This window comes from Macadamia integrifolia, chromosome 12 (assembly GCF_013358625.1).
Source record: "Macadamia integrifolia cultivar HAES 741 chromosome 12, SCU_Mint_v3, whole genome shotgun sequence".
NCBI lineage: Eukaryota > Viridiplantae > Streptophyta > Magnoliopsida > Proteales > Proteaceae > Macadamia > Macadamia integrifolia.
In genome coordinates, this window is record NC_056568.1 from 26,468,249 (window position 1) to 26,484,964 (window position 16,716).

The 16,716-nt window shown below is 36.6% G+C and overlaps 1 protein-coding gene across 2 annotated transcripts; it reads left to right on the forward strand.

The window, feature by feature from the left end:
• The first annotated feature begins 497 nt into the window (after positions 1-497).
• On the forward strand, positions 498-4,546 carry LOC122057577 (NADPH:quinone oxidoreductase-like). Of its 2 annotated transcripts, none has more exons than XM_042619726.1 (3): positions 498-727; positions 833-928; positions 4,062-4,546. In XM_042619726.1, exons 1-3 carry the CDS (start codon positions 637-639, stop codon positions 4,361-4,363), a joined length of 489 nt encoding a protein of 162 aa, XP_042475660.1. In that variant the 5' UTR covers positions 498-636; the 3' UTR covers positions 4,364-4,546. The 2 variants fall into 2 exon arrangements, with proteins under 2 accessions (XP_042475660.1, XP_042475659.1); XM_042619725.1 differs by having other exon boundaries at positions 509-727; positions 833-1,024.
• The last annotated feature ends 12,170 nt before the right edge of the window (positions 4,547-16,716 follow it).

Below are 16,716 nucleotides of genomic sequence, written 5' to 3' on the forward strand. Positions count from 1 at the left end.
ACATAGGTTATATAGCCAATGAATGAAAATAGACCAATCTGTCACACACATAAGAGATAGGACTTTTCGAGCCAGGGCATCTGCAATACTATTCAAAGCCGGCCTGTGGAATACAATGAAAATAAATAGAGATGAAAGATGTTACAAAACTTTTTACATGAGAACATCTTCAATGCATAAATTAATCCCATCGTGGTATTTTCGCATCCACATAGGCAACACCAGACCGATACGTTTGTTTTTTTTTTTCCCGCAAAGATATTGCAAGACGCGAAGGTATCTACTAATCTATGATTCTATATGGCCGGGCCCAAATGGTGGGACCCACCAGACGTGCAAAGTTGAAAGCTCACGATTCTCCTTATTGGCGAGTCACATTAGTGGGCCTGGGCCATTTTTCGGATTCCTTGGGAAAGAAAGGACGCTACATTCGAACTGCTCTAAGAATTTAAGGAATAGAATAAAGACAATGAAGAAGCATAGGCCAGCTTGTCTCCGAGTCAACTTTCTTCCCTTTTTGTTTTTGTGATGTGTTCCCTCCAACACTCTCATACTCTATTTCAGGACTTACGCAGAGAGACACTGTGAGGAATCACTCTTAGAGAGAGAGAGAGAGAGAGAGAGAGGGAGAGAGAGATGGCAACTTCAGGTGTACCAGACATCAATGTCGTTGCTCTTTGCGGTTCCCTCCGCAAAGCTTCCTACCATCGTGGGCTCATCCGCTCTGGTACTGCTACTGCTTCTTCTTCTTCTTCTTCTATCTCTTGTTGATGTAGACTTTAAGATCTCTCAACCTGTGTTTTTTTTTCTTTTTTTCTTTTAATGGTTGTAGCAATCCAGATATCACAGGAGTCTGTTAAGGGAATGAAGATTGAGTACGTCGACATTACACCACTTCCTTTCATCAACACCGATCTTGAGGTCAACGGTACTTTCCCTCCAGTAGTAGAGACCTTCCGTCAGAAAATCCTTGCTGCCGATTGCTTTCTCTTTGCTTCGCCTGAGTACAACTACTCTATTTCCCGTACTTCCCTTTCTCCTCTTTTATTTGTTTCTTCTGATTCAGTGTGATTTGTGAATATTTTGAGTTGTTTTGTTTGGGTGAAAGTTAAAAAATCTATTTTTCTATGTACAATTAAGGGAATGTGCAGAGAAGGTGGAAGAGAAGAAAGGAGATAGTTGCGAATACCATAGGATGATGGGTATCTGGACAGCTTTATGAGCTATCCCTAATAACCTCCTTCTTCTTCTTCTTCTTCTTCTTTTTTTTTTTTTTTTTTTTTTTTTTTTTTTTTTTTTTTTAATTATGGTGAATTTATGTGGATTGATTTTAGGTTTGGAATTCAATTTTGTTTTCATTCATTCGAGGAAAAAAGTTTTGGGATAGTCTTTCTCTTGACATCTCAAATCCTCAAATGAGGTTGAGTTGGGTCAAGTGCTGACCTCCTCTGACATGGAACATTTTCAAAATCCTGTTTTGACCCTAGTTGCTATGGTGCCAAGGCAAGCCAAAGTGGTGTCAATTGCCTTAAATTTGCTGTTTGACAAGTTAGGTCTATGTGAGTGATTGGTGAATGAGTCACAACCAAGATAGTGAATCCTCCTTGGAGGGATGGTGGTGAAGCCCAACCTCAGGCCATATCTCCTTCTTCCCTTCTTTTTCCCTTCTTTTCCTCTTTCTTTCATCACTGTCCAGCATATATTCCAGCTCCTATTCCTCACTGTTATGGTCTCTTATCAGGTGATATCAACTCTTCTTTTGTGCTTATTTAATCCATTAATATTTCTCTTCAAGTTCTCCTTATATTCTGTTATTTTTAAGTGTTGTTATAAGTCTGCAATAGCTAGGAGTGTTTGACAGCAACAGGGTCTGAATTTCAGTCATTAATTTCTGAGAAACAGCTTGGATTGATATTTGACTATGTTATTCCCTTAATCTTCTATTCCTTTAGACCCAAGTATGGTGTTCATCGGGCTGGCAAATCATGACTTATGCTAGTTTGCCCCTTACTATTTTCTGTTTTCCACCATCCATTCTGTCCATGCATATTTCTTACTGTCTAACAATTAGTTCTCTTTTATAATTTTACCACATATTTACCCCATTAGGCCCTCTTAAGATATATCGATTTCAGCCCCCTTGGAGTCATAGTTTGCTAGTTCTATTCATATTAAGTTTCTGCCGTATTTCTCAGATATTAGGTTCATTGTGATTCTGGTTTCTTTAAGTTTGCTAGTGTTTGTTTGTTTGTCTGAGCTTAACTTACCTCATCACATAGTACGAGAGGAAATCTGTCAAACAATCCCAGATCAGTTTCAGGGAAGGCATCATTGGCTTAGGATCCCTAGATTTAGTGGTCTGAGATATCATGACTCCCGGCACTTTTTTTATTTTTTTTTTCTTTTCTGGTTTGATGTTTCTGGTTTGGGGTTTGTCTTGCCATTTTTTGGTTTTAAAGTAGAAGTCATTATTTCTTTCTTCCTTTCTGTTTCCTGCTTTTTTACCTTTTTGATAAACAAAGAAGAAAAAGTATAAAAGCAGAAAAGAGTATATATCATTGAAATTCAAAATCCGTACACTGTTCCCCACACCTATGTATCATTTCAAACCTCAAATCCGAAAAGTATATCTGAGTATATAAAACTGTTAATTATTGAGCAAGATGCAGCCTTGATCTTGTGGTTAAGTTCAAACTCTGGTAGCCTGTGAAGATACTGTCACTTGATTAGGAGAAGAAGGCTACTCTCTGCAATTGTAACCTCTTTTTTAACTTCTAAGTGGAGACAGAGATTGGCTAATAGCTCGTTGATCAGTTTGTGAAAGCTAGGGTGGTTAGACATTTTCTGTAGCATAAGTGCCTTAATCTACCATGTACAGATCCATAGGATAGATTCAAAACCATATCCAATGGATTCTTGGGGCACTTGATTGTAAGCTTAACAATCCAGTCCACAAACAGAGGAATATGCATTAACTTCTGAGATTTTTTTTTGGTGGGGGGGGGGGGGGTGTTAAGCCAGGAAAAAAGTAAAACATAAAAAACGACCCATTCTGGTGTCTTATTCTAAACTAATCTTTACTAATCAAATTAAATAAAACTAAGAAAAGGAAAAATAGTTTAGTGTTTATGGAGGAAAGATAGCTTCTTACTGACATAATAATAGTTACATTATCAAACTAAATGAAATAAAAAGGCTAAGGGAGTGGAGTATTTATATAGGTGAAAGAGAGCTGCCTGTTTTAAGATTAAAATAGAGTAATATATCCAAAATTAGATCCTAATCTGATAGCATCGATGCTACTTATTGCAGACCCAGATATTACTGCAGTCTTGAGAAGACTCAAACCAAAAAGAACCAGGGAGAAAACAAAGTAAAATAGAAACAAGAAAACCATACTAATGGAGCCTGAGGCTGAGGCCCATGACAGATGTAAACCTGTTGAAATGCTCCAAATGAGTGCTAAGATGGTCTATATTGCATCCCAGTTATTGCATGTTTTTGGGTCCAAATCATTGCTTGCATGACCCCAATTTTCGGCTCAACAAGACAGTCTTGAGCTGGTCTGCAGCAATATGACAAATTTTGCGAGGTTTGGAAATTTAACAAAGTTTTGCATGGTCATACCTTCTGAGAAAGTATTTCTACCGAAATTACTAGATATTAGCAGCTAATTTCGTTTCTGATTTTACTGATTATCCATCTTCTCAACATATTAGATCTAAGCCGATTAAAATTTTGAATTTATAATTGTTCATCCTTCAGGGCCTGAAGCTTATAGCTTGATGATCTGTCAATCCACATAGCTCTTTAATCCTTTGTATTTTATATTGCTTGTAGTTGGCTTGCACAATTGGCACTGACAGGTTAAGCTTATCCATTTCTTTCTTCTGTTAATAAAGTACTATAATTCACCCCCTCCACCCTCCACTACCCTCCCCAAAAGTATCAAAACATTAATGAGAACAAGGCAATGGCACAAGCATATTAGAACTGAGGCTTATGATTTCTGCTTCTTTGTTTTTTGGCTGAGTTCTTATTTTCTCTACCTCTGAATCTAGCTCCTCTGAAGAACGCAATTGACTGGGCATCTAGACCTCCAAATGTTTGGGCTGGTAAGCGAGCTGCCATTGTAAGCACTGGAGGAAATTTTGGTGGAGGAAGAGGGCAGTACCATTTGCGCCAAATTGGGGTTTATCTTGATATGCATTTCATAAACAAGCCGGAGTTTTTCGCATATGCATTCCAACCTCCACAGAAGTTTGATGGTGAAGGCAACTTATTGGATGCTGATACGAAGCAGAGGTTAAAGGAGGTTCTTTTATCATTGCAGGCATTTACTTTGGAATCCAAGAGCAAGTGAATAAATTTGTGCAAGACAAAATCCCAAGTCCATAGATACAACAGTTCTGAAATTGTTAGTCGATTGTTTCTTCAGCTGAAATAAGGAAAACCTGAAAATAATCTTTCCTGTAACCAGTGATTACATTTGGCTTTGGAATTTTTTATGGGAACATTTGAATTGAATTTGGATTTATGATGGTAATTCTAACCTTTTTGATCAAATCTTATAAGTATTTCTAAGCCATAATCAGTATTACTAAGCAATCAATTTCAGGAAATAACAGTAAAGTTGTTAGAATTTATATCTATTTTATTATATTTAAGTTTCAAAATGAGGTTTTTCTTTTATGTGTTTTATGACTTGTAATGGTGTGGGACCCTTAGGGTCAAGGTAGTGGAAAAAGGTCAATAACACCCTATGGGAGCCCTGTAGTCCATTCAGGGACATTACCATGAGTGGAGAGGTGGGCAAAGAGAATTGATTTTGATTAATTTTATTTATAAAATTAATTCTCAATTCATGCCATAAGTTATTGTCAAATGAAGGTAAATGGTCAATGTCGTTATATGAGTGCCCTAAAGTCCATTCATGGTCACTACCATGAGTGGGGAGGTGGGCTAGAAATGGTCAATAACACCCTATAGGAGCCTTAAATTCCATTCATGGCCATCACTAAGAGTGGAGAGGTGGGCAAAGAGAATTAATTCCCAATTCATGTTCATATGACATTATTCTCCAATTAACTTGCCATTAGTTGGAGGTTACTCTTGGGGAATCCAAGAGGGTGCAAATGGTTGGTTTTGGGTCTATATAAACCCAACCAAATACCTTGCAGAGACAGACATTCATACATTGACATTCCATCCATTTCTACTTGTTATAATCATACAAGTCATTCTCTTTCTTCCATTTTTCTCTTAGTCTTGTGTAAGGTTAGAGAGGGCTGTTGTACTGTAGCTTTTTGCTCCTATAAGGGACTAGAAGAACTGTCTCATCTTCTAGTGGAAGGTTGTTTTATCTTGGAGGTAGAAGGTGCAGAACAACTCTTGATAGTAGAGGGCATCAATTACCTTAAAGGCAGCACTACAAGTGTGACTCAACCTCAATTCTGTTCGAAGCTTCTTCAGTTGTTGTGGTGGTGATTCAACATCTATTTCAAGTCTTTCTTCATCTCATTTCAGCTAAGGATCAATACAACAACATCACAGTTTCTACTACAAAAGCTTTGTATTACAATTTGTATTTTGTAAGAAATTGTAACACAATTACCCGACAATTTTAAGGTAATTGATCGTTGTAAAATCCCATGGCTGAACTTGGAGATGCGAGCCTCAACAGAGGTGATGACTCCAACAACAATGATGGTCCTACAATCACTATCATAGGTGTTGTTTCGAACAACAATGTTGTTGATGGAACTATCAACGTAGGAGATCCTTCAAACATCAATGTTGAAGGAACAATCAACAACCAAGGAGGTGGGGTTCATGTTAGCTACAATGGTAAGGGGATTCCTCATTTACCCACCATTGATTCAATTCCCACCAATGTTATCCCGTCGGTAACTGATCTTATCCCGGATTTGGGTAAGATGAGGATTGTCACTAAATTTGACAAAATTGATCAGTTTGGAGATCAAAACTTCAAACGATGGAGGCAAATGATATTGTTTGCATTACCCCAAATTGGGATGGTATTTGCCTTGACTGAACCTATGAGGGAAAAAAGCAATGATCCTATAAAGGAGGGCAAAAGGGTGGCTTGGATTTAAGCGGATTACCAATGCAAAAATCGGATCTGGAATGTATTATCCAATGACTTATACCATGTGTATGGTTCATTGGAGTATGCATATTTGATTTTGATTGCTTTGGTAAATAAGTACTCTCTTGAGGATGCTGGTTTAAAGAAGTACTTGGTGGCTAACTTTCTAAATTTTACTATGAAAGATAATGACATCATTTCAAATCAAATTGATCAATTTCAAATCTTGGTTGGAAAGCTAGCAAAGGAAAAAATGGTTCTACCAGAAGAATTTGTGACCGGTGCCTTGATTGAAAAACTTCCATCTTTTTGGGATGCTTTCAAGTTGTCAATGAAACACAAGAAGACAGAGTTGATCTTGGACCAGTTGGTTGTAAGGATCAAAATTGAGGAAAAGAACCGGAACAAGGACAATGGCGAAAAGGACCTTGGGGAGAAACACTTAAAAACGAACTTGGTAGAAACCAACAAACAAGACAAAAAAATGAAGAACTATCAATACAATGATGAGCCTTCTTTTAAGAAGAAGAAACCCACTTGTTATGTGTGCAGTAAACTAGAGCACATCAAGAAAGATTGCCGATTCAAGAAGAAAAAAATTTGAAAATATGAACCTAGTTGAAGACAACGTCTTTGTAGCTATGGTCACAGAAGCAAATTTGGTTGAAAAATCAAAAGATTGGGTATTGGATACCGGTCCTACAAGACACATTTGTGGTGATCTGAATATATTCTCTTATTATTCCATGAGTATGGGAGACAAAAGGTATTCATGGAAAATTCTCAAATGCCCCTATTATGGGGAAATGAAAGGTAGTGTTGAAGCTCACTTCAGGGAAGACTATGGTTCTCACCAATGTCCTCCATGTACTGGAAGGAACAATGTATTTATGGGGAAAAGATACCTTAGTGAGGGGTTATTTGTACTAAGCATTAAAAATATTGTAATTGAGAAAACTAGTACTTCTTCTGCTTACATTGTTGTCCCTACTAATCCTTTGATTTGCGGCATGATAGGTTGGGTCATAGTAGTGTGAAGTACATCACCAAACTATGTAAATTAGACATAATCACCAATAAGGTGGAACCCCTTGTGAACAAGTGTACAACTTATGTAGAGGCAAAGTTAACCAAAAATCCTCATAAAACTATAGAAAGAAAGAGTGATCTCTTGGAATTGATCCATAGTGACTTGAATGACTATAAGTCATATGAGTCTAGGGGAGGAAACAACTATGTTATAACCTTCGTAGATGACCACTATATGTATACCGTAATTTATTTACTCAAATCAAATGATGAGGCCAGAAAGGCATTTATATCTTACAAAACGGAAGTTGAAAATCAATTTGACAAGAAGGTTAAAAGACTTAGAACCAATAGAGGGACTAAATATTTTAACATTGAAAAGTTTTGTGAGGAAAATGGAATTATCCATGAAACAACCGCTCCATACCAACCAGAATCCAATGGGGTTGCCAAAAGGAAAAATAGATCTCTTAAAGAGATGATGAACTCTATGTTATTGACTTCAAGTGTACCACTTGATATGTGGGGGGAAACCATGCTAATGGCATATTATCTATCAAATAGAATCCCACATAACAAGACTGGTATGATACCATTTGAGAAATGGTTTGGAAGAAAATCAAGTCTAAAACACTTACAGATTTGGGGCTGTTTGACTAAGGTATTATTACTGAATACCAAGAAAAAAAATTGGGATAAAAAACATGTGATTGTGTGTTTTTGGGGTATGCTACTAATAGTACAGCATACAGATTCATAGTGATTAAAGCCATGAATGAGGTTATTGAGTCAAATAGCATCATAGAATCAAGGGACGTTGAGTTCTTTGAAAACATATTTTCCTTTAAGTCCAACTTACCTACAAGTAAGGATAGTCAATTGACTTATGAAAAAATAGATTCAAATGAAAGGGTTTCCAATCAAGAATTGGGTAATGGTGATGGAAGTCAACAAATGATGAGCAAGCAAATCAAAAGACCCAAATATTCGAATGATGAGTGGCTTGTATATTTAGTAGACAAGAATCCTCTTACATACAAAGAGGTCATTACATCATCAGATGTCGTCTTTTGGAATGAGGCAATCAAGATTGAACTAGATTCAATCTTGGAGAATAACACTTGGGAATTAGTAAAATTACCAATTGGTTCCAAAACTTTGGAAACTAAGTGGATATTTCGAAAGAAACTAAAAAGTGATGAGTCACCTGATCGTTTTAAGGCCAAACTTGTAGTCAAGGGATTTAGGCAAAAGCCTAACATTGATTACCTTGACACATTTGGCCCAGTTTCTAAAATTGCCACAGTAAGGGTTATGTTAGCAATGACGTCAATACATAACCTGGTCATCCATCAAATGGATGTGAAAACAGTATTTCTAAATGGGGACTTATAGGAAGAAATTTACATAAAGCAACCAGAAGATTGTGTTGTAGATGGACAAGAGTAAAAAGTTTGTAAGCTTCGAAAATCTTTATATAGATTGAAGTAGACACCAAAGCAATGGCATGAAAAATTAGACAAAGTTTTAATTTCAAATGGTTTCATTGTGAACGATGTTGAAAGGTGCTTATATAGGAGTTTTCATGGTTGTAAGGGCGTATTCATACTGCTATATATAGATAATATGCTGATAATAGGAACAAACTTGGAGATAGTGAATCAAGCTAAGAAAATTTTGATGTTTAGTTTTGACACAAGGGATTTAGGAGAGCTTGATATGATCCTTGGGATCAAGATCAAGCAAGAGAATAATATTTCACTATCCAAAGCCCATTATGTAGAAAACATACTTAAAAAGTATGGGTACCATGAAGTTTCAGCGGTTAAAACACCTTTTGATTTGGGATGTCATTTGAAAAAAAACTTGGGTGAACCGGTGAATAAAAAAAGATTTGCTCCAATTATTGGTTCAGTCACATATCTAATGAATTGTACGTGTTCTGATATTGCCCTTCTGGCAACTTTTCAAGTTTTAAGCAACCACAAAGAATGAGATTTTCAAGAGATTTCAACTCACATATACTGTTTGGTAGATTCCTCAGGTTTCCATAATCTAAGTAAAGAGCATTGGAGTGTGGTTGATAGGTTGTTGAGGTACCTAAAATGTACTATAAACTATAATTTGCACTATAGTGGTAAACCAGCGGTGTTGGAAGGGTATTGTGATGCAAATTGGATCTCGGATACAAACGAGTCTTTAGCAACTAGTGGGTATGTATTGACACTAGCAAACGGTGCCATCTCATGGAAGTCCACAAAGCAATCTTGTGAGACGGACTCTACCATGGAAGCTGAGTTCATAGCCATAGAAAATGTAGGAACGGAAACCGAATGGCTTAGAAACTTAATGACAGATATTCCATTGTGGTAAAAACTGGCGCCATCGATATCAATACATTGTGATAATCAAGCGGCTATACATCTAGCCAAAAACCGGATATACAATGGTAAAAGGAGACACATATACCTAAGACACAATCTTGTAAGACAGTACATAAATGAAGAAATGATAGCTATCGATTATGTGAAATCAGAAAGTAACCAAGCTGATATGTTCACAAAGCATGTCTGTCAAGAACTTATGTAGTGCACTTACAGGAATGTGGTTGATGCCTAATCCTTATGTCATGTGATGGACACCCTACCTATGTAAAGAGGCTTAATGCCTAAATTATGTTCAAGGGGTACAAACAAAGTCATGGGATGGTCAGTTCAATACTACTGCTTTTATAAGTATTCATTCCAAGATATAAATGGTGATAGTAGTACTACCACAAGGAGAAAGGTTGAGCAGTAAAGCTCTCAATTAGTCTAATCCCCAGGAAATATGGGGGTATATTAATTGTGGTGCACATCGGGGACTAATCTAAGTGAATGTAGAGGGTGTGGCCACCGTCGATGAGAACTTATAGGCAAGTTCTCTAAACATTCATGAGTCTAAGATAAGGGACATGGCCAGTTCAAAAGTCCAAATTGACTATATGATGGGTAGCTCAAAAAGTCGACTTATGGGAAATAGTTAATGGGTCGGTCAGTTACACCTATGAGAAAAGGTTCAAGGAGTCTGACTCTACCCGTACTCTGTAGCGCGGCTTATTAGACCTAACGTAGGTTCAAGTCTGAAAGACACCTACAACGATGCATCCTATAGTGTTTAATACAGTCATAGCACATGTGTCCTATGTGTCGTTTGAAACTTGAGAGGAATTGTTCGAATTTATATATATTTTATTATATTTAAGTTTCAAAATGAGGTTTTTCTTTTACATATTTTATGACTTGTAATGGTGTGGGACCCTTAGGGTCAAGGTAGTAGAAAAAGATCAATAACACCTTATGGGAGCCCTAAAGTCCATGCATGGCTATTACCATGAGTGAAGAGGTGGGCAAAGAGAATTGATTTTGATTAATTTTATTTATAAAATTAATTCTCAATTCATGCCATAGGTTATTACCAAATGGAGGTAAATGGTCAACGTCATTATATGAGTGTCCTAAAGTCCATTCATGATCACTACCATGGGTGGAGAGGTGGGCTAAAAAATGGTCAATAATACCCTATAGGAGCCCTAAATTCCATTCATAGCCATCACTAAGAGTGGAGAGGTGGGCAAAGAGAATTGATTGGGATTAATTCAATTTATTGAATTAATTTTCAATTCATGTCCATATGACATTATTCTCCAATTAATTTGCCATTAGTTGGAGGTTACTCTTGGGGAATCCAAGAGAGTACAAAGGTTTGGTTTTGGGTCTATATAAATCCAACCAAATACCTTGCAGAGACAGACATTCATTCATTGACATTCCATCCATTTCTACTTGTTGTAACCCTACAAGTCATTCTCTTCTTTCCATTTTTCTATAAGTCTTATGTAAAGTTAGAGGGGGGGCTGCTATGCTGTAGCTTTTTGCTCCTATAAGGGACAAAAAGAACTGCCTCATCTTCTAATGAAATGTTGTTTTATCTTAGAGGTAGAAGGTGCAGAACAACTTTTGGCAGTAGAGGACATCAATTACCTTAAAGGCAGCACTACAAGCGTGACTCAACCTCAATTCTGTTCGAAGCTTCTTTAGTTGTTGTGGTGGTGATTCAACATCTATTTCAAGTATTTCTTCATCTCATTTCATCCAAGGATCAATACAACAACATTATAGTTTCTACTGCAAAAGCTTTGTATTGTAATTTGTATTTTATAAGAAATTGTAATACAATTACCCAACAAAAGTGATCATTTGAACCAAATTTTCCTTTCAAGTATGTCCTCCTTTTGTCTTGATAATTTGCTTTCCACAATTAATGCAAATGGTTTATAATGGAACAAAGTAACAATTAGAGTAACCTGAAAGAATGCGCTTTCCCAAAATAGTTTTTTCTTTCCACGTGGGCCAATAAGGAAACCTATGCAAAGTCATAGAATATTATTCTGCTGCAAGGGTTGAAATCAACACAAGAAATCTCTCAACAAACATTTACAATTGGAGACAAAATCTTAAGGATGTGGAAAAGGAACTGTAGGAACGAGAGAACTATCCATTAGATGTTACTAGTCTACAACTGCTACTTTAGTATTGCCTCAAAATTCTTAACCGTGATTGGCAGTATTCAAGGCAGACAAATCTATAGCCTCTGCAACTCAATTTCCTGGCTAAAGAAGTATCATCGAATGTTGAATGTGCCTTTTTTTTTTTTCTTTTGTGGTGAATCTCAGATGGGTACTCAAGGCTAATCTTAGTCTAAGAATCTATAATAATACTAAATTATGTGATGTTGCATTTCTTAAAACAAACAACAAATTCAGCCTTATTCGAACTTAATGGGGTTGGCTAAATGGATCGGAGTATAAACAAAATGACAAGAAGAAAAAGGGAAATGTAAGTAAAAGGAAAAAAGCACAGTACGAGCAAGTCAGGAAGATCTCAGCTAAATGGGGTCGGCTCCTGTATTGCATTTCTATCATTTCTAAAAATTTCACTATTCAGTTATAGGTATCAATTTAATGCAACTATGTGGCTATTAGAAAGTGCAAAGATCAGCTTGTTATTCTAGAAAATCTGTGAGATATTTCTTCTGCTTATATTGAATTTTATTTGTCTTTTTATTCTCAAGATCCAATTTACTTTGTTCAACTTCTAAAAGAAGAAATTAAAATTTTTTCTAAAATCAAATCTAAGAAGAGTTAAATTCTTTGCCTTCTTGCTTCCCTCACTGCCTAAGTTTGATCATTTCTTGATCCTGTCTCCAAATGGTATCAGAGTCAAGTTGAAAGTTGTCAAAGTCGTAAAGACTATTCAGTTGGTAATGTTTCACCTTTGTCTTATAGACCTTCACCCAAGTCGTATTGACCTACACCCAAGTCGTACTCAGCCGTATTACCGTGGATAGGCATTTGAAGGCTTAATAGTATTGATAGTAGGCGGTATTGACAGAAGGATATATTAACCGAAACCTTTATTGACTAGAAACTCTAAACTATTGCTTTATACTTTAGGTCTAGTTCGAGAAGATCATCTTCCTCTGAGCCGAGCACAACTGGAAGGACTTATGATTAAGTCCATAATTTCAAAGAAGTGGTTTTCAAAAATTTAAAAGCTGCCATAAATAATTATACCATTCCCATAATACCTGAGTCTGAGGTATACCATAAAGGGACTTTTGCTTTTCATAGTGACTATGTCATAAAGACAAGAGAAAGCACCCATACTCTTTTCTCTGACCAGGAACAAATCCAACTCCTGATCAGTTCTCAAATTCAAAGGCATAGAGAACATGGATTTAAGTTCATCTACATTGGATTAGTGCAAGTAGCATTAAACCCTTAACTCTTCTAGGGTTAAATAGTGCGGTATTTGCTTCTGTTCGTGATGCCCGAATGCTTAATTTTAATGAATCTCTTATGGGTATCATTGAAACCAGTCTCTGTGAAGGACCAGTCTATTTCCAGTGTAGACCTAATCTTCCTATGTCTATAACAAATACAAATATTCTTGATGTTATAGTAATCTCTTTAAAAATTTATGGATACAATTTCGCTCCGGGAACTAAAATCTCGTTGTGATTTATCGTATCTACTATAAAATAATGACAACCATCATTCCAAATGCTAATGTTATAGACCCTAAAGGGTAAACTGTACTTTTCCAGGCTAATTCCAGCCGGTCTCAAACTTTTGTGCCCTAATGTATTAGATGGTAGAAGTAAACCTTCCAGAATTGTGGGCTTTGACCTCTGTGGCTCAAACCCAACTACCTTTCAGGACTACTCCATCAAACATCACCCAACTCTCCTCTGATGATGTTGAGATCACTTTTGACTGTAGACTCGATAATACTCGTAGATCTACTTCTTCTGTGATGTCTTCCTCTTCTAAGTATCCTAAATATCAAGCACCTGCACATGCTTCAACATCTCGAGCTCAAAGCAAGACTTTTGATGGAATAATCAATTATCAGGGAACTAATCGTACACCTACCAAGGTTAATCAACATGTTTATAGACCTCCTCAAAGGGAACCATCTCAGGCTAATCAACCACCTGTTGCTCCTATTGATGCGGAAAATGGGTCCTCATCTCCAACCCTCTCTGATATGCAAGCACCTATGGGAATATATATGCTTTATATCACTGAGGAACCCAAATTCCAAATCAATAAGCAATTCCTTATGCAAGAATATAATTCTGCTAAGAATGCTGGAAAAGATGGATCTTTGAGGAACACTATTTCAATCGTCAGCGGCAAGAGCTTCATGAGAAATGGGTTTCTCATATGGAAACTCATCAAATAAATCTCCCATTTTTTCAATGGTTAAAGATATACCTTATGGATAAATCATTTGACCCTCCACAAGTGAATGAAATTAAAAAGGAATCAACCACTTATGTTACGAAAGAAGGAACAGAAATTGAATCTATTCGTCCTCATTCTCAAGCCTTAAAGATATGAACCAATCAGATGGCTACTCCTCTCAAAACTTCAAGTTATTCCTCTTCTCCATTGACTGAATCTCATCTTAGTCAAATTGTTGAATAGAACAATTATACTGATTTGTGTCTTCAGACCATAGGAAGCCAGACTGATCGTATAGAGACGAAGATAGATTCCTTAAAGGCTCCTATCCCGTCTACCTCCTATGCTAAAACTGAGCATAACCAAAAGCCAATTTGGCAAACTGCTGCTTCTCAAATCAGAAGCAACCAATCTGTCATTTTCAAACCTCCTCCTATATTGGATGTTCCAACTCGTAAGACTGAGTCAACCATTCTTGATGAAATTGTATCACGCCTCAGTCAACTACATGTTTCAAAGAACAAAGAAAAACAAGCTATGACTCTTTCTCTAGCTAAACCTTCTGATTCTGAACTTGAAACAGCTGAGAAAGAATTTCAATCTATGCTACCTCAACAGGCATCAATTCCTGAGTCAATTCCTCAACTTAATCAAGTTATGAGGAAAGCTCATAAAATTATGCCTATGGCACCGACATATTATTACTATCCTCGGCCTTCTTCTGTTGATCTTCAATATGAGATGGAAGGTGAGCCAGCCATGTTTGACGGTACCTCTATTGTTGAATGGAATATTGATGGTTTATATGAATATCAAATCATCAATCTTCTTAAGTAGATGCTTATATATGCCACAACAGTAAAACAACATCAAACGATCGATTTGGCCGTTGCCAAAATGATAGCAACCGGATTTTCTAGCCAATTTCATGGTTGGTGGGATTTCTATTTATCCGAAGAGGTTCGAAATCAAATCCTTAATGTTGTTACCAGTGTTCCGCATAATCAAACAAAACAACTCGCTAATGGTACTTTTGCCCAGCGAACAATCTATGTTAATCAAGACCCATATGTAAGTTGTGTCTTCCTTAAGCTTTCATTTTTCATGTATTATGTTTGCTATTAGAAAGTGTAAAGATCAACTTACTATTCTAGAAAATCCGTTAGATATTTCTTCTGCTTATATTGAATTTTATTTGTCTTTTTATTCTCAAGATCCAATTTACTTTGATCAGCTTTTAAAAGAAGAAATTGAAAATTTTTCTGAAATCAAATATAAGAAGAGACAAATTCTTTGCCTTCTTGCTTCCCTCGCTGCCTAAGTCTGATATATATATATATATATGTAAAGATTGAAGTTTGTCGAAAAATTTAATTACGTCTAAAGATTGTAGATTGTTAAAAGAAAAAATGAGTAAATAATGTTAAAGCAAACACCAAGAAAATACGAAAATAAAAAGATAATAGATCTACACAACACAGAGATTTAACGAGGTTCACACAGCGGTGTGGTGTGCTACATCCTCGAACAAAAAAGAAGATGTTTCACTAATGCAGAAGAGAGATTATAATCAAGCAGCGGCAAGAAAACTCGCCCTAAAACCGTAGCTCGAAAAGCCCTCTAAAAATACAATGACTTTCTCACCAAGACAACGGTACATTATATATTCCAACTCGCGGGTTGACCCATCGGGTCATGGTCAATTCGGTTGAACCATATTGGCCCAACCCCTTTGCTTCCATCACAGATCTCATAAAACTTCCCATTCGGTTCACCACCAAAATATGTCGGAGCGGGTCAATCTTCAAAACGGGTCAAGAATTTGATACAAACTTAACAAATAATAATCATAGGATTGAAATAGATTACAAAATATAACATATACTATCCATCCAAAGTATTTATCATCTGTCCAAATCAAAGTCCTTATTGGATCGGGAATTGTCCTACTGGAGAAGGGAGCATTTCAAAACTAGAATCAAATAGAAGAGGATAAAAAAGGTTACCTTTAAGTTCACAAATGCACTCCCCCAGTGCTCTTAGCCATTTTGTGGAGTGTTCTTGCCTCCACAGTAGGCTGGTAGTGACCCATTCTTTTTTACGTTGGCTGCCACCACAATCACTGGTACCTGAACGTAGGGGTGTCAATTGCTTTGTCCAGGCCAATTTCATTTGGGTCTAATTGCATCCCCTCTATAGACCCTCTTTCAACCAATCCGGCCAGCAAGAAAGACAAGCATGTATTGAGGGATTGATCAACCCGACATCAGGCCTATTAACCAATAAGAAGTTGATCAGTGCGACTGACCAATCAAGCTAACTGATCAGGTTGATCAATAAATGAGGACCTTGTGTTAAGGAGTTGATTGGTCAGACTGACTAGTTAGGTTGACCGATAAACAAGACCATATGTTAAGGAGTTGATCCATCAGGCTAATCTAATATGGCTAGATTGATTAATACACGAAATAGCCCAAGGTGAAGTCCATATTGACAAGAGTTGTAATAATTGGAGTTACAGGTGTGCAATTTCAATAATTTGAGCAATTATAACTACTCTCATGAGTGGGCTATTGCAGTTATGGAAATTTCATGATATAAGAAGAACTACAATGGAAGAGAAACACAAATCCAACGGATCAAACAACACCATGAATTTATTTATTTTTATTTTTAAATGGATTAATTGTTGTCTTTATATTTTCTTAGGAGAGACCATGATGGCCCATGTTTTGTGATGGTTGACTCAAAGAATATGACAGCCTGTGTTTTGTCATGATTGTCTCAA